This window comes from Anser cygnoides, chromosome Z, assembly GCF_040182565.1.
Source record: "Anser cygnoides isolate HZ-2024a breed goose chromosome Z, Taihu_goose_T2T_genome, whole genome shotgun sequence".
Lineage (NCBI taxonomy): Eukaryota > Metazoa > Chordata > Aves > Anseriformes > Anatidae > Anser > Anser cygnoides.
Window position 1 is genome coordinate 40,596,310 of NC_089912.1, and position 22,934 is coordinate 40,619,243.

At 36.8% G+C, this 22,934-nt stretch overlaps 1 protein-coding gene across 3 annotated transcripts in view; it reads right to left on the reverse strand.

The window, feature by feature from the left end:
* The window catches only part of LRRC2 (leucine rich repeat containing 2), a 154,806-nt gene that overhangs the window by 36,362 nt on the left and 95,510 nt on the right, over nt 1–22,934 (reverse strand). For 2 of the 3 annotated variants that reach the window (XM_066988126.1, XM_066988125.1), the window contains exons 3-4: nt 12,325–12,535; nt 4,631–4,787 (exon numbers count right to left, since the gene is read on the reverse strand). In XM_066988126.1, coding sequence (XP_066844227.1) covers nt 4,631–4,787; nt 12,325–12,535 — 368 coding nt within the window. Of the gene's footprint in view, nt 1–4,630; nt 4,788–12,324; nt 12,536–14,694; nt 14,763–22,934 lie in introns of those variants that run through there. The other variant, XM_066988127.1, reaches the window with a different exon arrangement.

A 22,934-nucleotide genomic window follows, 5' to 3' on the forward strand; every position in this document is an offset into this window, starting at 1 on the left:
CACGCAAATAATACTCAAGCACAACTTCGCAGTTAAAGCTAGTGGTAATGAAATAGTTGCTGCTACAACATTGTTGTTAACTGTGCTTTATAGCACTGAATTTTTAGTTCTATAAAAATGCATATTAGGGAGTTAAACAGCTAACATCTCTGTTTTCAAAAGAGAGGTAGTAAAAGCAGTAATGAAATCCATGGCTTCCCTGGCAGTTTCACAATTAAGAATATTTTATTTTTAAGTGGGAGATGCAATGCCATAGTTGTTGCCTGAGCTACCATTTATTCCAAGCTTAAATTTTTAATTCATTAAAAAAAAATAAACCAGTAATTAAGCTCTATACTTTCTGATGGGCAATGCAGCATAGTAATAATAGTAACATTTAAACCATTTAAACAGGGCTACATAAGTTATCCTAGTAAGGTACTGGAGACAAAATGCAAGTGAGGTTACAAAGAGCTTTTGCTATCTAAGGAACCCATTCAATACAAATGCAGACCTACTTGTATAAGCTGTAGTAAAATACAAAGCAAATTTTGCATTGATCTGACAAAATCAAGACAAATTAGCTAACACAGCAGCTTGCTGTGGGCCAAGACAAATAGTTTCCTTTCTTCCAAACAAATAGTTTCCAATCTTCTTTGCTGAATCAATGACTTTGCCTTTGATTTATTGGAAAGAAGATATTGATGTTCAAGCTTACAGGTGACAGGTAAAACATTGAAGGTTTTGGTTTTGTTCTGTTTTTGTTTGTTTTTGTTTTTTACTTCTGATGAAAACAACCAAAGCAACCAAGCAAAAAGACGGATGAAGTCTTCTTACACTTCTTTTGCAAAACAAAGATGTAAAATCCTTTTTTTCTTCTTTTTTTTTCCATCAGTGCTTATAAAAGCTGATAAAGTTTTATTCATTAACCAAGCTTCATGTGTTCATTTAAAAAAATTAAACATGCAGAGAGAAATGGCAAGTGACTATTACAAGCAAAAAATAAAAAGGATAAAAAGGATAAAGCTGGAGATCTAAGTCTGCAGTCAGAAGAACAAAAATACAATGTAAGAAGAAAGAAAAGTTTTCTTGCAACAAAACAAGGAGAAAAACAAAGAATCTCTTTTGGGCTGAAGGTATCCCCCGGGGAGGGGGGAGGGGTGGGAATTGCTGAAAATCTACTGAAAGGGCTGAAAAAGAAAGTGATGTAAATAAAAATGCAATGAGCTGAATTTAAGATACTTTAGTAGATCAGAAATCATATAGAAAAGTGATTTCTCTTTTTCATGTGACCAGATAAGCTGAAACAAATACTCTGCTTTTCCTGTGCACAAGATGATGCACAGCTGTTTCACAGCTCCTGCACTGTACCCATGCAGTCAAGAGACAGAATATCAAATTCATCACAAAGCTGCTGCCCAAGAAAATCTCCTGGGTACATTCCTTCTCATTATTTTTTTCTGTTATTCCTGGGAAAATCAAACATGACAACTCTGAGATGGACAACAGTCCCATTTTACAGAGTTCTCACATCTCTCCATTTCTAGTTACTTGCTTTCCATGTTTTCCTTGAAAATATCTGCCTTCCATGAAAATATCTGCTATTACACAAAAAAAAGTCAAAAGTATTTTTATCTGTCTTCTGATCCAAACTCAGTCTTTTCAACTGCATAGATAATTATAGCTGAGAGAGTTGTTTGAAGTATCTGAGAATGGGTTTTAGTCTTTTCTCTGAAGCTGCTTCTAAATCAAGTAAAACATGAACTTCAGTTCCCTCAGATATTTTAGTTCACAGCCTGCTACTGCAGCAATACCTTTTTCTTTTTTTTAATTGAAAATATTCTTATGATCTGCTCTCTCACGCTTTTAAAGACATCTTGTTAGAATCAAAAGTAGCCCAAACACAGCTCGCCAGTTTAGCTTCTGCTGGATGATTTGTTGGTCTAAACTCGGCTCCAATTCTGGCTGAAGATTAAAGATTTGACAGCGTGCATGTCACTGCCAACTTCAACCATCTGTCATTACTCTCAAGTATGTTTTAGTTGTGATATTTACCTACTTGTGGCTGTTTTGTAAATGGAACACAAAAAGATAGATACCTTAGCACTTAACCTTTCCAGAGACCTTAACTTCTGATTTAGCACCCAATTGTCACTCTTTGCTAAAACAGAGCTCCAAAGCCAAACACACATAGATTATTTTCCCTGCGATAATTTAGCAGTTAGAGGACTAAAGTCTGAGGTTTCATTTTAAAGTAGCAGAAAAATATATATATATCTCCAACTTTTTTTTTAAATAAGGTCTTATTAAGATAACAAGCATTTCCAGTATGTAGGAAATAAAAACTTACCTACCACCATTTGGAAGCACATCAATTTACATGTCCATAAAGAGATTATACAAATTGAGAGAAAAAATTCTTTGTAATTTACACCATAACAAGAGCAGCTTCATTGTGCTACTAGTAGATGTAGCAGTTGTGCTACTAATAAGTCCTAGCCTAATAGGACATGGACTAAAACTGAAAGTTATTAAACAGTTTGGGCAAAAAATAAAGTTAATAGTTTAGCTACATAGTCCAGAAGGGGATTTGTTGTATTATTTCTCTTTAAATATCATCAGTGAATCAAGGTCTTTGTCTGAATGTACTAGAACTGCTGCTCTGATGTGACTACTGTATGATGTGGTGTCTCAAAAGACACCATAGGTTTCAAATCCAGGTTTCTACAGATGAGGGTTTAGTACAGTCATGCTTCCTCTCATTTGATGAATCTTGGGAATAGAAAAAAAATCTGAACAAGAGTTCACTGTTAATGAACAGGAGAGTGCTGAGTGCTGTAGCATTGTGCCTGAAGCAAGCAAACTACAGTTGTCTAGCATTCAATAGCCCTTCAAATCAAACATTTGCATTAAAAAAAAAAATAGCAGCAACAAAAATATTGAAAGGAAGAAATCAACATCTTGTGTTTACCCTGGAGGGATGAGTATAGATTGGAGGGAAAGTGGATGAATGGGGATAGCACAAAAATACTGAGCAAAATTCCAATAATTTAAATGCAAGTGAAAGAATAGTGATTGCTACTCAGAGCACCTGAAAATTTCTTCCTTGTTTCCCAAGAAAGGTGTCTGTTGTGCCCTTTAAATTGCCCTCTACAGGAATCGGTTATGGTAGAATGATCTGTTTGTGCATCTTTATTCTGGAAACAGACTTTATTATCACTCATGATCACTTTTTCTGTGTGATCTTTTTCATTGCCAATGACCCAAATTACAAGAATTTAAGAAAAAGAAACAAAAAGCTTTCTTGGTCTCTGCCTACCTTGATTGCTAAACAGCTACCCCTCAAAACTCTATTCTCTCTCCCCCCCGCCCCCCCAGGTTTTAAGGCCTCTGGAAGAGGACTGTGCTTTTTTTGCTTTTCTTCTTCACTACCAGGTGGAAGGTGTTAGTCCATTAATCTCACTGACCTGTCTGAGTTCTGTAGTCAAAGTGCTGACAAAACAGTTATTGTTTATTTTATGTCCATTATCTCCTATTCATGCCTTGCTTATGATTTGTTAGTATATTTATCTGCCAGGTTGAAACTAAAAAATATATCTCAATGTCAGTGGGAAATTTTCTGTATAAACAGTAACATTAGTAAATAAATCAAAATCATTAGTGTTACTCTGTCTGGCAGAAAATCTAGCAGTTCCTTCTGTGTTGCAGGATGCACTCTCCCTTTCTTCCTGTTTTTCTCGCATAAACATATGATAACAATGAAGATGAAGGCTTTAGTCTTCATTCATTGTCTGAAAGATATTAATTCACAGTGTACATACGGATTACCAGGCAAAGGGAAAATTTAGGACTACTATATTTGAAAACAAAGGTCAAGGTGTCAGTACACATAGGTGCATGGATTTGACTCTCAGGGGCCCATAAACCCTCGTAGTACACCCAATTCCTTCAGCTCTCAAAGGTACCACCGATTAGAGCAGCGCTCTCCCAAACAGTCCAAAGGGCAGGAAATCCCTCTCAAACCATCACAGGCTTTCTGTTTCTTATGCTTTAAGATCAGAAAACACAAGAGCCAAGTACTAAAGTTATTATTATTATTGTATAGCTTAAAACAGAAAAGGTGTATAGAAGAGTTAAGAATTACGTAATCTCTCTAAAAACCCTGTTGTCATGTTGGAAATACCAGTTTATTGATAGGAATTGTTACTGAACCAATTACAAAATTGAAAAGATGGATTTTATGCGAGATTATATTTCTAGATTTGTTATTACCACAATCTTATGTTTCAATTCATTTTGCTTGTAATACTATTTCTATTTTTCCTAACCCTTGACAAACATAAAACACCACCTCTTCTCAGAAAGTATTATCCGTCTACTGAATAGTTGTCCCATAGTCAGCAAAAATGTGGGTTACCTGTTCCCACATTTGGACCATACTAAGACCATGCAATTCAGCAACTATAGCCACAACCAGCTAACCATAAAAATTTAGACGTGACTGTTAATTGAGACAAAAAAAAAGAAAAAAGAAAAAAAAGTGAGAACATAATTATCAGGAGATGAATAAGAATATTTATGAATGTTAATTTTCCGCCAATATAGTTAGATGGCACATGTATAAATAACTGAATAGTTTGAACCAACATACCAATTTCCACTGGGAGATGGTTGATTTGGTTTTTTGACAGCTCCAGAACTCTCAGATCTTGAAACAAAGCAATGTAGTCTGGAATGGTTTGAATCAATGTATTGCTTACATGCCATTCTTTCAGAAAGGTCTGGTCTTTCAGATATTCTGGAAATTCCTGTAAATAAGATTATATAAATAGAAATCATCAAGATAGAATTTTGTTCTGTCATGTTTCTAAATAGAGTGAAAAGAATTCCCATGGCCAAATCTCAACACTTTCCCTAAATTATCTTGATGTAGAACATCATTTTGCCAAATATTCATAGGATTTGTCTTTTGATGAGTATTGCAGATGTCTGTCACCACATAATCTTTTTTTTTAGCTATTAATGCGATTATTTTGCTCTAAAACTGAAACCTATTTGAAACATTCAGCTGTTTGGTGCCTCCCATATTATTTCCCTTTTCCAGCTGGAGAATTTTTCTAAAACACATTTTACTGCTTTAATTCATACTTCAAGATATGGTAAAATGCAACATGGGAACAAAATTGTGGGTGTATGGAGATTATTGATATAGGTTTTGCCACTAAAACAAAAAGTGTCTTCTTAATACCTGACGAGGATACAAAATTTTTTTGCCAAGATGGAACATGGTCCAAGGAATAGAAACATTTCAGATAGGATAAATACACGTCATTTATTGAAAGTGTTATTTCAAATATGTAACTTAACTTCATAAGTCATTTCAACAGTTTGAGGATTTTTGCTCATTTGTTTCTTTTAATAAGAACAAAAATATTCAACTTTTAAATCAGTCAACCATTGCAATTAGTTCTTATTTTAGTCATAGAGAATTTATTTTCTTTAACATTTTTAGGATTGTTTTAAATACACAGCAAATAAATTTGCTTCTGGGTAATTTTCACACAATATTTTATCTGTTCAAAATTTCCAAAGTATAACAGCTAAATTGGCTGAAGGTTTTAGAGCCTTTAATTCTTAAAAAATTGCTTTAGTTAATTAGTATTGAGTTCAGATGTACACTTCTTTGAATTGTGTCACCAAATCCCTTTAACTGAATCAGATAAAAATCATTTCATAAAGCTGAAGGTCAGAACACTTAAAGTCAACTTACTAAACCAGCACATAATTTACCAGTCTGCCCTGGATTTTATATCATTTTATGTTAGTAACATCTGGAATAAATAATTGTGAAGAGGAGCTAACTTTGCTCCATAAAAAGAGGTGCAATAATTTAAGCCTTTAATTCTTTTACACCTTCCAATATATTTTTCTGTGAATAAAGAATTCTACACAGTAGAAATTGCTGTTTGGTATTTTTTCCATCTAAGTTTCATAGATGCCCCAAGACATTAACTAGAGTGATGCACTTAAATTGTGGGGTTTTGTTGGTTTGTTTGGTTTTGTTTTGTTTAATTCTGAACTAAGAGCAGTGTTGCTTAACTCTTAGATAAATTAAAACTTCTAATTAATTAAAGATATCCTGGACTGATGATCACTTTTTTTTCTTTATTTGGTTGTTGCTGTCTCATATTTCAGTTCTTTTCAAATATACATATGCAGACACTTAGCCTATATATGTAGTTCTGCCTTTCTACCTGCCTTTCCATGTCTGATATGGATCATTTCATTTCTTGCTTCATTTTCTAACTACGTGTATATTGCATTGTGATCCATCTTTCATATTTGTCAGTTTATGGCAGTTGAAAAATAAAATAGCTTAAACGCCTTAGGACAAGTAAGGAGAAATCTTTCCATCTTTCTGGTGTGGGTTTCCACCAGCGCACCTTCAATACTGCACATTTTTCTACAACAAAATAAAAGAATAAATGCCACTGCAAATTCAGTTAGTATTGCTTTTCTCAGCTTTACAGAACTGAAAATGTATGACATAGGGAATAATAACATTAACTGGAGTATTAGAGATACTACTGTAAGAAAGAACCCTAATTCACTAAGAAAGGAGATGCATAACATTAATACAGGAGAAAAAAATGTCTGGGAACCAGATATTATTTGCCACTTTATTTCTGCTGTTGTGCCACAGCCTAGGTCTGTCTTGGTCTATTCCAGTGACCTGCTGTTTTTTGATACCTTGTTATCAAAACAGACTATCTTCCAGCTCCTGACTGTCAAATGCAGCTGGGAGCAAAGGATAACACTTGCCCCTATGAAGCCAACAAACCCACAGTTCTCCCAGACCAAAGGGGGTACCCCACAAACTTCTTTTTATATTTAAAAGACAATGGAGAACAAAAATCACTCTCAGATAAAGATAAAGCTGCCCAGCTCCTTCAGAAAAAAAAAAATAGACAAAATATTTAAGTTTGTCTATGATTAATGAGAAAAAGGTTTTAAAAAAATCTTTAGTAACTGTTGTTTAAATAGTGCCGAGATTCTTGTGCAATAACTGACATAAATTCAGGCATAAAGTTAAAAGAATGGAACCAGGTTCCATTCTTCTACCAGTTGTCCACACTCATTTTCTCTTTGGATTTTTTCTTTATATCTTATAATCATATTTACAATTTCCAAATCTGAGTTTACAAAATCTTTGCTATAATGTGCTTTTCTTTAACATTCTCCACCTTACCATATTTTTTTTGTGTTGCTGGTGTGATATTTTACTTCATTTACAAACTAGATACGAATGGGAAGAGAAATTTGCACAAGTTTTATATTTGCTTTACTCTCTGATTCCCTTGTGTTCTTTTGTAATCTTCTGCTGCCATGCTAAAGCTGGCAGCCTGCTGATAAATTACTCCATGAAGACTGACACTTGGAGGATAGCCAGTCTTTTGCCTTTAACAGCAAAACAATAACAAACTCCTTTGACTGGGGGATGGGAGGAGGTGGAGTATGAAAAGGAAATAAATAGCAAACCTACAACCAGTGCTGATTTTACTATTTCTAATTAGAAGAGAATTTACCTGGCAGACATGAGCCTGAATTAAAACTGTGACCAAAGTATTCAGCTCTGAAAATTTTAAATTCTGCTTCTATTCCTAGCCCTGTAATTTTACCTGTCACTGACCAAAACAAAACATTGGGTCCAAATTTCTCTCATCTTTGAGAATCATTGGATCTAGCTCCAAAACTGGGTTAGGCAGTTTTTAGGTCTTGGGAAGAAAAAAAATAATAATAATAATTAAAAAGAAAATCTCTGGAAGTGAAATAAGCCTGAGAGATTTTCTCTGTTCATTTAATGCAGTGATTCTATTCAATTTGTTGTGGCAAACAAATTCCTCGCTGTCACTAACTGCTGGAAATAAATGGAAATTCTCTGTTCTCAGCAAAAAGACAGAGCATGTCAGATGGTAAAAATAGAAAACAAATACAAATCTAGTAATTAATTTGCTAACATTTTCTGTGAAGAAATGATATGAAGAAGATCATGATTTACTAGTAAAGAATTTTTCCATCACTCATTCATTCATTTGTTGTGTACATTTGATATTTAAGTTGTTTAAATCTGTTAAACCAGATCCTCTGCTGAGGAAAATCATCACAGCCAAGTAGAGCCCTGTTCTGCATTTGAGTGAACATCATCACCACTCATTTGCAAATCACCACTAATATTGCAAATTCACAAAAGTTGTTTTTCCTGAACTTTTTCTGAAAATCATTTAAAATCACTGATCCGCTAGAGAATAAACATTCATTAGTTAGAAGCAGAAAGCAAATGCTCAGAAAGGAATAAACAGTTAAAGTAAATTCATTGAAAAATTCATATGAATATTCATAGTGTTATTTTCTACAGTTTTCATTCAGCTCTAATAGCCGTGCTGTTTCTCTGAAGAAATAATTTAATTCAGTAGATACAAGCTTCCATGTACAAAGGATCTCAATTAAGTGTTTCATCAATTCTTCATCATTCTCTCCTAGGCAAGTAATTCGAATGTACAATTCAAGAGTCCAAAGTCCCTGAAGAGCTCTCTTTTACAGGGAGTTTGCTTGGAAAACTCTTAGAGAAATAACAGTTTCTGAAACATACCTTTGGAACTCCAACTTACTTGTGGCTCAGTATACTCTTCTCATGACAACAAGTCCCATGGCTTTTGTAAACACAAGAGGATTTAAGAGACTCGCTGTTGCGGGCAATACAAATGGGTTCTGCACATTTTTTAAAAAGAGAAAACTCTGACTTCTTTCACAGTGTCAGATTATGAGACTAGCCTGTTTGTTGTTGTAAGATCTTTTCTCTCCTTTATTTTTTGTTGTTGTTTATTTCAACAGCTAAGTATAAATATTAATTAATACTGTTCCCAGCTTGCAGAAATGCATCACACAGGGATGTAGACATTTGAGTCATAAATATTTGGTTGGTATATAAAAGAGGAAACAAGGACCACTGAATCTTTTGAATGTTGTCACACAACCTCTTCGTTGTGGAGTTCTGACAGACAAAGGTAAATCTATCTCATTGCTGCAGTTATCAACCAAAACCCATAGCCAGAAGTTACCCATTCTAGAGAGGCATAACCAAAACAATGCCCAAGTTATTTTCAGATTCAGAGAGTCTCAGTGAGTACAATTTCTTCAGCTGTAATGGCTTGATATTGATACTGCTTACAGCATTGTTGTTCAGAAGATTTCCATTAAGACATTGCAACCAAACTTATAAACCCATAGTGACTTAAGACAACTGCAGGCTTAAATTATGTCTCAAAAATTAACTTAAAAGTGAAGCATAACTAAAAAGAATTAATGATCCACAAGGAATTATGGATCTGCATTTCCCTAGAATTCAAGTCCTAGTCTCTCTAGCTTGTACTCAGTCCCAATTTATTTAACCTAATATTCATTCTATGAGTTTTATCTTTCTCAGAGATGTTAAAATAATTACTTTATAACTAAAAGGAATAGTGAGTTTCCACTTAATTAAAATACATTAGCATTTCAATAACATTTGAAAAGTAGAAAATAGGTGGCATGGAGGTCCTTAAGGAAGGAATTCCTATTAGGAATTCAAAATGTGTGACCTACTTTGATTTCCTCTGTTCCTAAGGTTCTGCAAAGGAGACCCAAGAAGATTTTCAAAAGAGCACTCTCCAGATGATTTTCAAAATACTTGTCCAAGCTATTCCAGTACACAGTTAAACATTTTATGGGACCTATTTTTAAGCTTGCACTCAACAGTGCAGAGTCAGTGAGCCAGATTCCCTGCTATGCTCTACAGATCTGAAGCAAGAAACAATAGCCTCTTTGTAACGTGTCTACATTTTTACCGTCTAGACAACATGTGTACTGATGAGTACCTGGTATAAGCTATAATTTTAATTGGCTGCAACATTTCAAATAGCTCAATTAGTTGATTTGTGTGCTCAGCTCATTTGCTGTTGAAGTTTCTAATGACAGACCTTACATGGAGACTTCTGGGAAGGATATGGTAAAGCTACTTACTTTCTTCTTGCAAAATCCCTGTGCTGGGGATTACTCTTCTGTGAGACTTAACTTCACAGCATTCAGAAAGAAAACTGGTAGAGCCTAGAACCAAGCCCAGTTCTCAAAATTAAACCTGTAAGTCATACCAACAACCTACCCAGATTTACCTGTCTAATGTCTAGAGGATATATTACTGCTTCATTGATGAGAGGAAAGGAGAAATGTAATAGAAATACTTACCAGCTAAAAATGAGAGAGAGAGACAATTCAGCAGCTAGTTCCCAAAAGGGCACTTAGTGGGGCTGTGCTGTTCACTGCTGCCAAATGTAAGAGACCAGCCAATATGAAAACAAGCTAGTTAAGTCCCTGCAATACTAACAAGCAAGCCCGGTTTTGACATCTAGTGTCTGAGTGCTTAATCTCCCAGACTTTCAACTCATAGATGTATTTATGTGCAAAATCAATAACAAAAACTAAAATGCAATTGACACCACAGCTCCTGGCTACACAAAAAAAACAGGATTTTGGGATGAAACTGTGCCATGTCCATGGATATTTCTACACGCAAATTGTCAGCCAGTACAGCTTTGGTTGTATATTTTGGAAATGCATTTTCTTTAAGTGCAATTTCTTCTGAAGGGCTCATAGAGGAAAAGAGTGTCATGTCTGATTCTTTATTTGTTTTGGAAGTAACAGCTGACATTTAAAAGAAAAAAAATGTAAAGAAATTATATTATCTGAATAACCAACGTACATATTTGAGAAAATTACATTAAGGGGAAATATATTTCCTTCAGAACTTTGTCAAGTGGATTTTCATATTTTTAAAATAATTTTCACCTGTTAGAGACTGCCAGTGCTCTTTGACTTTGAAAGACCAATGGTCTTCTATAAACAAAACAGTTTTGATTTTATCTTTGTCTGCAGACATCTGAATTATGTCAAAATATCTTGCTGAGAAAGCAAGATATTTTTAGCCAAGCTAGATCGGGACAACAATACACAATGGTTGTGTGATAAGCCCACATATGATATGAAGACAGAATGAAAGTTCGTGATGGTTAAGATTGTACTGCTCAAGATGGCACAATGTATGTAACCATACACCAATATCCCTGAAACGTGATCTTTCAACATGTTATATTGAAATGAAATACCCTGGAAAACACAGTAAACTATATATGTTTCATTTTGCTTCTTAATGTAAAGCCATGTTTATGATAGCAAAACAAAATGTTAACCTATTGGCAAAAGAGAAGAAAAAGTTTTAGTTAATGCAGTTCTCTGCTTCGTGATGCAAAGTAAATATCTGCAGGTGGTACAATATCAGTGTCCAAGGAGTGTCCTCTTTTGTTTTCCCCTTCAAATACACATAAAAAGTTTAAAATATAAGACAGTGTGCATTATGAAACTACACAGCTTTAACATCATTGTCAATATCCAAGGTCCTTGAAAGCTAAGACATAATATCACTCCAGCAACCAATCCCACCAGATAAATAATTGGCATTATGTTCTCCTTTCTAGAGCTAGATGGGAACTATAATTTTTTATTTTACAGAAATTTTGCTTACATTTTGTTTATTCAGAAAAGAATTACAGTAAGAAAAGAACTAAAGCTGAAAACGAAAAGACTTTCACATCAAAGTTCAAGTCTAGGACAAAGTTATGTTTCAGGTCAACCAAAATAATTGTTTACTAGATAAGATTTATTCACCTTATAGATTGGCTTTTTCATTTGCACTTTTCTTAATGAAAATTTCAAAAATCCATTTCAAAATGATAAACTACACAAAAATAAAAATCTAATTCTAATATTCTAATAAAAAAGCCTGTCTCCTTAATAAAGCAATGTGCATTTTACGTACATTTCAGGCAAATCATTAACAACTCTAGGAAACTCCAGGCAAACTGTAGTCCCCCTTTTGCTGAATTTCAAACTAGCATTAACTCAGAGCTCATTTTTAAGCTTGTATTTAACTTAATATATAACCAGAAGCACAAAGTTCTTTTTTCAGCAAGACCATTGTGTATTGATGTTAATATTAGTTTAGATTTGAACAGAGCTTGGGAAAGAGAAAAAAAAAAACTGTGTATATAAGTAGGGCCTTTACAGTATTTAGCATATTTGAAAACTAAACCACTAGTTTAAAGTAAGACAGGAAATGCTTTTGTCACTTCTAACACAGGGAAAAAGCATCATTATCATATGTTTGGCAATGAAAAAAATGTTTTGCAGCATTAGAAGATACAGTGCAAAGCTACCCAATCTCTTTAACAATAAAAACATATTTTCTATATTTACCGTCCATTGCTGCCCAGAAAGCTGAAAAATAAACTTGTTTCTGTCCTTATTTGCTTCATCTGACAGTGCACGCTTTTTCTGGAGCTGAGGAGTCTTTCCATATGTGTCCAAGATCTTCTCATCAGTGTCTACAAAGCCATTCTTAAGGTATTTTGACTGGGGAATGCCTTTCTTCCGGCACTCCAGTATGAAGTTCCATTCCTGCTTTATCCTGAAATAGTGACAAAAAGTGTTTATGTGAATAAGCTGAAATCACAGAGCACAGAAGTCTTAAAGCTCAACCTTTGTTTGCACTAATAATTAACAAAATATAAACATGCACCTAATGTATTGGTCATTTAGAAAAACAAATGCATTCCTGGAGTCATGCTTAGATTTTTGAGACTGACATACGGATTTCAGATGAGCAGGATTTCATATAGTTTCTATAATACAGTGACACTCAGGGAATAACAGAAAAACAGAGACTGAGCCTATTGTCACAGAAAGCAGCATGAATTATGCCCTTTATTTCACAGGAAATGAGATAGGATAGAAAATACTTTCTCACAGAACAAGGAACATTGTATGTACATACAAAAAAAAAAAAAAAAGACCTGGTGATACATATGCAAAATTTTTCAGTTAGAAAAAAAAAGTCATTTTAACAAGTAAGGTGTTAGAAATATTCCCTTTTTCCTGCCCTTTCTTGTTCCAGTATAATGATCTACTTCCATTTTTAAACATTATCTTCCAACACCATCTTCAAAGGTGAAAGTAAAGGTCAAAGTTATCGCATGCAAACTAATTTCAGTTTAAATTTCCATGTAACTTTAGGCTCACCTCCAGGGCAAAGTATTACCTATATAACTTCAGGTGCAAATTCAATTTGATATAATTAAGCAGTGCTAAAAGCACATGCTTTAATTTAAGAGAGATTTATTTCAGCTTAGTCAATTAAGGAACAGGTTGATTAACGGAAGCAAGGCTTCCTTATACCAAAATAAGACTCTGCACAGTCTTGTTTCATAAATCTGTTCTCGTATTTGGAATGATAGATTTTTTTGTTGTACGTAAGTTTCAATTATGCGATCTCCACCCTCTGGCAAAAAATTTTAAGCTAAAGACATGGAGAAAACTGACAGGTGCAGAAGGGAACAATGCTGAGGATAACATGCCCTCTAGGGAAACAAACCCATGAATGGCATATCCTAAAAGGAGAAGCAGAAGCAAGTTTGTAAAGTTTAAGCAGGAATTAATAACAATTGTAAACATATTCCTAGCTAAGCATTGGATTTGCTCTAAAATTATAAACTTTAAAATAATGCCACATTAATGAGCAAGAATATGTGGTTTTAAATCATGTACAATAAATCAGTTACAAACAAATACAAGAAACATCTTCAAAACATGGTGCATGTAAGCAATTTTCAGACACTCATAGAAAGATATAAGAAAAAATGAAGAGCAGAGTATATGTATGGGAATAGGATACTGTACATTAAAAATTATATTTAACTCATTACTATAAAAATGAATATACAGGGATCAGAAATGCATGTTTAAACAGAAAGGGTGTTACTCAGGCAGTAGTGAAGTACCTAGCATGAATGGGTGTTCTTACTAAAACATTAGGGAATATTGGAGAAACCTGAAAGCAGAGAGCACAGCAACAGTAGGACACTTCAGCTATCCATAAACACACACCACACTAACACAATGTAGACAATATACAGTTTTGCAAATCACACATGACTTTATCACAGCAGCTTGTCTGAGAGACCATAAGAAGACTAGATTTAGTTTAAAGCAACATCATACCATACACAGGTCATCAGAAAACTACAGAAGACCCCTGTTATAATAATCACCACAATGTATTCCCATGGGAGAGAGAGAGGGTGGGGTAGAGGGAGAGGAAGGGAGAGAGGGAGGGCGGAGGGAAGGGAAGGGAAGGGCAGAGGGGAGAGGAACGGAGAGGAAAAAGTGCAGCTGACGGGGTAAAGTGCTGGCAGATTGCACGAAGACAGCACAATTTCAGAGTAAGTACATTCTAATGAAGGAATCACGTCCTCCTCTCACTTCCAAAAATGGGAAAAAGAAAAAAAAAAAAAAGAAAGAAATAACATTTATGTTCACATGAAGGAGTGAGAAGGCAGTATAACTCTGACAAGTTAAAAGTAAAACCATAAAAAGGTAAATGAAGTGACTTACTGTAGGTATACAGATGAATGGGAAAAGGATTTTTAGCACATCAGAAGCAAGAAGCCTCTCATAAAGATGGTGGGAACAATAACTTATCAAGGTATGAAAAGAGCAGTAAAGAAATACTTAAAGAAGTTATTAAGAGAGCAGGAGTTATTAAGGAAGCTGCAGAAAAGTTAAACTTACCCTTTGCTTCGGTGTTCTTTGGAGAGATTAGTATGCTCTTTAGAAGCAAACATTTTGAGAACTTACTGACATTTAAAGTGCCAATAGAGGAGGCTTGAGAATAAAAGAAAAAAATATCTGAAGTAAATCTCCCAGCTTCTGTCAGTGCCTAATTGTGAACTGCTTTATACCACAACAAGCTGTGATATGTAAATGAGTAAGGAAGAACAAAAAAAAAAAAAAAAAAAAAAAGGCAATCAGAAAAGTGTTTACCACCACATTTCAGTTTAGGGAGTCCCTAGAGGAGTACTGAAGAAGTCACCATAGTCAAGGAAGAGTCCTCAACCAAACCACAGCATGTCAAAATCTTTTCCTAAGATACTTGAAATAGCAAAGACAAGAAAATGGGTTAGAGGAGACACATCTGCCTAAACCCTTTTTGTGGTCCTCCAAGATACTGCCTCTGTTACCTCTAGTTACAGAGGGACAGACTCCCAAGTATCCAGTTGCACTAGACAGCAGTACCATAGGGTATTCCCTCCAGCTGCAGCCTGGAAGCACTCAGATGACATCTGAGCTTTCAGATGCTTTTACACATTAGCAAATTCAATTTTTAGAGTTTATCTTGCCTGTTTCAATCTGTCCTTTGAACCTCAGAGACCACTGGTGCAGTAGGGGGCAGAAAATAAAATAGCAAGAGATCAACAGGAAAAGCTAGAAAACAACATTTTCATATACTATACAAAAAATAAACAGGCCCAAAACACCTACTCACTGTTTTCCAAAACTTGTCTACCAGTGAGCATGGCTAATTAACTATAAAAGCTCTCATTATTGTGCAAGGTGGGTGGGAAGTGAAGTGGGAAGTAAAAAACAAAATAGTGAATTGAATCCCTGAGGAAGAGAACAAACAAACAAACAAACAAAAATATCTGAACCATTACAGGGCAGAAATTGAACTGAAAACTCTGGCACTCTTTTTTTCTAAAATATTCTAAATAATCCTAGCTTTTCATACCACTGCTCTTTCTCACATTCCCACCAGTCCCCCACATAGAGCTTTTCTGTGCCTCTGCAAAGCTTAATTCTGCAGTACTGCCCTCTCATTTCAATGGAATTCCTTCATTTTCTACCAAGGAATTAAACATTTTATTTCAGTGTATAATTCAATATACTGAAAAAGCTTAATCCCATGATGCTTTTTTAATATTCATTGATCTTCACTCGCGCAAGAAATGACTGACATGTTCCTCAAGGTATAAATTCTAAGAATGTTAGAAAACTTAACAAATAGAAAGAAGAGGTCAAAAAGCCTAACTCTGGAAAAAAAAAAAAAAAAAAAGAAGTAAGGCACTGAGCTGCTGTACAACAGCTCAGTGCTGGCTGTGTCAAGTAGACATCAGGAACACAAGAGCAGAGGGCTTAGATCTGAGATTTTACTCTCTTACAGCAGAGAATATAGAAAAAGGCAAAAAGGCAACTGCATTAAAGATGAAAGAATAAACTGTCCTCTGACACTTTATTGATAACACATACAAAACATAAAATTCAGGACACCATTATTAAATCAGTTAATCAAATCAGCTAATCAAATCAGTTGGTGAAATATTGACTTCAGAAGAAAGGCATTAAGAATTAAAACTGGTGAGGAATTCAACATGGATATCCCAGACTGAGGTGGAAATCCTATGTCAAATTTCTTTGTCACATATCACTCTTACATCAAGTTATATCAATGTGCAATTTTAAGCTTTTAAAGAATGTTTTCTTATGGTTACCAGGCTAAGTACTATGTACAAGCACATTTTGAGCAGATGGAAAGTGAATTAATAATGGAGCAACTAACATGAATAATTTTGTACAGTACGTATTAGAATGAAAACATGACATATGCCAAGGGCAGAGGGTCTAATTATTTACAATCCCTGCTTGGACCCTTGGGGTATATACTAACCAAATGAATCAATCAGGCCTTTTTGGCCTGGAGGTGTAACTTCTGTCAAGCCAATATGTATAATTTAGCAGAGATTACAGAGCTGTAAATTGCATATCATATCGTATCATAGAATAGCTCAGGTTGGAAGAGACCTTAAAGATCATCTAGTCCCAACCCCCCCTGCCATGGGCAGGGATGCCACCCACTAGACCAGGTTGTACAGGGTTTCATCCAACGTGTTCTTGAACACCTCCAAGGATGGGGCATACACAGCCTCTCTGGGCAACCTGTTCCAGAGCCTCACCACTCTCTGCATGCTACAGCTGAAGTCATACCAAAGGATAACGAATCATAGACTCATAAAATCATTAAGGTTAGAAAAAACCTCCAAGATCATCTGCACCAACTGTCACCCTATGACCAATATTACCCACTAAACCATATCCCTAATTACCACATCCAACCCTTCCTTAAACACCTCCAGGGACGGTGACTCCACCACCTCCCTGGGCAACCCGTTTCAATGCCTGACTACTCTGTCTGAGAAGAAATGTCTCCTGATTTCCAACCTGAACCTCCCCTGGAGCAATTTGAGGCCATTCCTTCTAGTCCTTTCTCTAGTTATCTGTGAGAAGAGGCCGACCCCCAGCTCCTCACACTTTCCTTTCAAGTAGTTGTAGAGAGCAATAAGGTCTCTCTCCCCTGAGCCTCCTCTTCTCCAGACTAAACAACCCCAGGTCCCTCAGTTGTTCCTCATAGGACTTGTGTTCCATATGATTCAATCACATCATTATCAGTCAGCACTGTCTAGTAGTCTTTGTCAAAGCATAGAGCTAATGATACTCCTTAAAGGATCTTTGTGAAAATAAAGACTATTTTAAGTCTTTCTTTCCTCATGCTCCTCAGATAAAGTAAGATTACCACCGTGTTTTTGATATCTGAAGGTTATTGTGTGAGTCTTGAGGAAAGACAGAAAATACATCTAAAAAAGTGTGGCAAACAGAATATATCCACACATACAAAATCAGCCTTTAAATATTCTAATATTTTTCTAGAGAAATTAAATTTCTGGTCTTGGTACTTTAAGGGCTCCTGATAGTCCAGAACCATATTTCCATATATGACAAACAAATGAGGTGGCTACACAATCACAGCTCTCCTGAAGTTTACATCCTTTTATTAATAGTCTGTAATAAATATTTTCATCTTCCTCCAGAGCTTGATTGTACACTTGTAGTCAGATTAAAGAAACAACTATTTTCATTATTCAGAGAGTGGATGTTCGTCAGGTCAAGCCTAATTTAGGTGGGAATACAAACATAAAAAAATATTTTTCTGGACTTAGGAACCAAATGAGATCTAAGGATCCAACTCAGCTAATTACTCCCACATTTCAACATTAATCATCAAAATAGTTCAACTAATTTTAATCAGGCTGATTACAAGCTATTTACATGTGTCTAAAAGGTATATGTTACATACTTTTATATTTATAACACAAAAGCACATCTGTAGGACTTCGCTATAGCATACTGTAGATGGTACAGAAGAGTTATTTCTGGAAAGCCATTAAAGTCTTACTACAGCTTAACCACTGATTTTCAGTAAGCTTTCAAGACAATGCACTGTAGATATTAAGCAGAATCAGCAGGGAAATGGAATATTTAAGTATTTCCATTTTGGTGAAGTTTTCTTGAGCAAATTCTTTCCCAGATGCTACCTCACTACACCTAGAGCAAAGAAATTTTACAGCACATAATTGAGATTTCTTATGATAGAAATTTCCTTTTGAGGATATGGGACTTCCTTGCTTGCCATTTTAGATTCTCCAACAAAATCACAAATCTAATTAACCTGATTGCAAAGAATTACTGTTGAACAAATTTGATGATTGCACCCTTCAAAGGAGTGACCAGCTTGGAAAACAAAAAGCTTACATTAGTATGGATTTGAGTCATCCCAGTAACTGGAGAGTAATTGGATTTATTTGGATGGTTCTTCCTTCTGGAATTGCCTGCTGCTCAATGTCTGTATAGGAGATCTTGATGAAAAAGCTAAGCATCTTAAGTGAAGAAATGAAGTTTCACTAGAAGACAGTATTTCCTCTAAATCAGGATGAAAGCTGTCACCAGAACACTACATGGTGACACTGGTTTAGTACTCCTGAGTGATGTTTAAATCAGAATTACTAGCCATGCAATATCAGTAAACAATCATATGGAATGTGTATAAGAGCAGCACAGTTAAACTGGAGCTCAGCCCAGACTAATATTACTGACAGATGAGTAACATTTCCCTCAGTTTCAAGTGGACTAATTTAATTTCAGTCCTTCTGTCAGGCTCTTCAGTAGGTTGTCAAGTATCGTGGCTGAGCAGCAACTTTTATCTTTCAACCCACTTGCGTGCACTATATTAAATATGATGTATACAAGTGTATAAGAGCAAAGGCAAATAATGAAAATGGTTATTAGTGTTCCAGAACTGCTCCCAGATTGTTACTCATAATTTGTGTTTGGGACTAAGCAATCCCAGATTAAGTTTTAGTCTTGTTTAGAAAAATTTCTCAATTGAGTATTGAGAAGGAGAATAAAAATAAACATCACAAATAAAATCTTAGGTCAGGCACAAATAGAGTTAAAACACCAAAATCTGGCAGAGTGAGACACCTATTTTATTAAACAAAGGTATAAACCATCAGGAAAAAAAGTCACTATCTGCTTGCAAAATGAAAGTTTGCTTTTGACTTCTTACATTCAAGTGCATAGTTCAAAAAAAGTAATATAAGCATTTCTGGCTAGTCAGAGCTTGAGGAGAAATTTTTAGAGGAGAGACACAGTGAACTATTATCATTTTTTTATATCTTATTGGTGAATGGAGGAATCTATGCCATTTCACAATGAAGATTTAAATAGATAATCTGGGCAAAGAGCTCTATCATATCCACACTTGAATGCTTAATTCCTCAGCCTTCAATTTTTAACTTACCTGCTTTTCATACAGAAGACAAACATCTTGCAATCCTTCCAAAAATATCATAGAATCATAGAATCATTTAGGTTGGAAAAGGCCACATAGTTCAAACTTTAACCTAACACTGCCAAGTCCACCATTAAACCATGTCAGTAAATTCTGCATCCACACATTATTTGAAGACCTCCTGGGATGGTTACTCAACTACTTCCCTATGCAGCATATTCCAATGCCTCATAACCCTTTCAGTGAAGAAATTTTCCCTAATATCCAAACTAAACCTCCCCTGGCACAATTTAAGGCAATTTCCTCTTGTCTTATCACTTAGTGCTTAGGAGAAGAGACCAATACCCACCTCACTATAATCTCCTTTAAGGTAATTGTGTGATAAGGTTTCCCCTGAGCCTCCTTTTTTCTAGGCTAAACAACCCCAGCTCCCTCAGCTGCTCCTCATAAGACTTGTTCTCTAGACCCTTCACCAGCTTTGTTGCCCTTCTTTGGACACACTCCAGCACCTCAATCTCCTTCTTGCAGTGAGGGGCCCAAAACTGAACATAGTATTCAAAGTGCAGCCTCCCAACAACTGAGTACGTAGGGATAATCCCTTCCCTAGTCCTGTTGGCCACACTGTTTCTGATACAAGCCAGGATGCTCTTGGCCTTCTTGGCCATCTGAGCCACACTGCTGGCTTATATTCAGCAAGCTATTGACCGATACCCACAGGCACCTTTCCACTGGGCAGCTTTCCAGAGACTCTTTCCCAAACCTGTAGTGTTGGATGGGGTTGTTGTACACCAAGTGCAGTATCTGGCACTTAACCTTGTTGAACCTAATACAGTTGGCCTCAGACCATCAATTCAGCCTATCCAGATCCTTCTGTAGAGCCCTCCTACGATCAAACAGATCAACACTTGCAACTAACTTGGTGTTGTCTGAAAATTTATTGAAAGTGCACTCGATCCCCTTCCACAGATCATTGATAGAAATATTGAAGAGAACTGACCCCAGTACTGAGCACTGAGGGACACCACTAGGGACTGGCCTCCAGCTGGATTTAACTCCACTCACCGTGACTCTGTGGGCCTGGCCACCCAGCCAGGTTTTAACCCAATGAAGCACACACCCATCCAAGCCATGAGCAGCCAGTTTCTCCAAGAGAATGCTGGAGGAAGCAGTGTCAAAAGCCTTACTGAAGTCTAGGTAGACCACATCCACAGAATTTTCATCATCCACTGAATGTGTCACCTTGTCGTAGAAGGAAATGAGGTTTGTCAAGCAGGACCTGCCTTTCATAAACACATGCTGACTGGCCTTGACCACCTGGTTGCCCTGTAGATGCTGTGTGATGGCATTCAAAATAATCTGCTCCATGAGCTTCCCCAGCACCAAGATCAAACTGACAGGCCTGTAGCTTCCTGGATCCTGCTTCCAGCCCTTCTTGTAGATTGGCATCACATTTGCTAGCTGTCAGTCAACTGGGACCTCCCCTTATGCCAACACATGCAGCATAGGAAACAAGCAGAAGCTGGAAACCATGGTGCAATTTGACAAGTATGACCTGATTGCTGTCATGGAAATGTGGTGGGATAGATCACATAACTGGAACACCGGAATAGAGGGCTATAAGCTCTTCAGAAGAGATAGATAGGGAAGGAGGGGAGGCAGTGTTGCCCTCTCTGTTATGGAAAGGATTGATTGCCAAGAGATGCTTGTGGGTGAAAATTAAGGCCCACACCAATAAAGGACGGCTTGTGGTTGGAGTCTACTGTAGGCCACCTGATCAAGGGTAGGCTGTGACTGAGGCATTCTTTCTTCAACTACAAGAAGAATCATGCTTGCGTGCTTTCATCATGATGGAGGACTTCTAGCACCCAGATGTCTACTGGGAAAACTACACAGCAGAATGTAAGCAATCCAAGAGATTCCTGGAGTGCAATGAGGATAAGTTCCTGATCCAGATATTAGACAAACCAACCAGAGGAGATGTATTACTGGACCTGGTGCTTACCAGTGTGGATGAGCTCATTAAAGAGGTCATGACTGGAGGCAGTCTGGGCTGCAGTGACCATGCCCTGGTTGAGTTTGTGATCTTGAGGAATATTGGCCTGACAAAGAGTACAGTCAGGACACTGAACTTCCTAAAAGTGAACTTGAAGCTTTTTAAAGACCTAGTGAGTGAGATCCCCTGGAACACTGTCCTTAGGCACAAAGGAGCTGAACAGAGCTGGCTACTCCTTAAGGGTGTTTTTCTCAGAGCACAGGAACTCAACGCACCCCTGTATAAGAAAGCAAGCATGGAGCGCAGAAAACTGGGATAGCTGTGAAAGTTCTGCTGGTCAAACTGAGGTGCAAGAAGGATACACACAGGCAGTGGAAGCAGGGATGTGTGGCCTGGGACACATGATCCAGAGATGCTGTCCACATGTGCAGGGATGGGATCAGGAAAGCCAAGGCACAGGTGGTACTGAGCTTGTCAAGGGGTGCAAAGAATAACAGGAAGGGATTCTGTAGGTACATTGCTCAGAAAAGAAAGGCCAAAGAGATTGTTTCCCCGATGGATGACAAGAGCGAACTCGTAACAACACACATAGAGGAGGCTGAGGTACTCAACAACTTCTTTGCTTCAGTCTTCACTGCCAGTCTCAGGTTTCCCACATCTCTTGTTTCCCTGAAACCACAGATGAGGACTGGGGGAGCAATGTCCCTCCCACTGTAAGTGAAGAGCAGGTTCAAGATCACCTGATGAAACCAAACAGGTATAAGTCTATGGGGCCTGATGACATGCATCCCAGGGTCCTGAAGGAATTGGCTGATGTAGTTGCCAAGCCTTTCTCCATCATATTTGAAAAGTCCTGGCAGTCAGGTAGAGTCCCTGGTGACTGGAAAAAGGGAAACATCACTCCCATTTTTAAAAGGGTAGAAAGGAGGACCCAGGGAACTATAGACCAGTGAGCCTCACCTCTGTGCCTGGCAAGATCATGGAACAGATCCTCCTGGAGGCAATGTTAAGGCACATGCAGGACAAAGAGGTGATCCGAGACAGCCAGCATGGCTTCACCAAGGGCAAATCATGCCTTACCAATATAGTGGCCTTCTGTGATGGAGTAACTGCATCAGTTGACAAAGGACAACCAACGAATGTCATCTACCTGGACATTTGTAAGGCCTATGACATGGTCCCACCTGACATCCTATTGTTTACATTGGAAAGATATGGATTTGATGGGTGTACCATTCAGTGCATAAAGGATTGGTTTGAAGGTCGCGCTCAGGGAGTGGTGGTCAATAGCTCTATATCCATGTGGAGGCTGGGGACAAGTGGTGTCCCTCAGAGGTCTGTCCTGGGACCAGTACT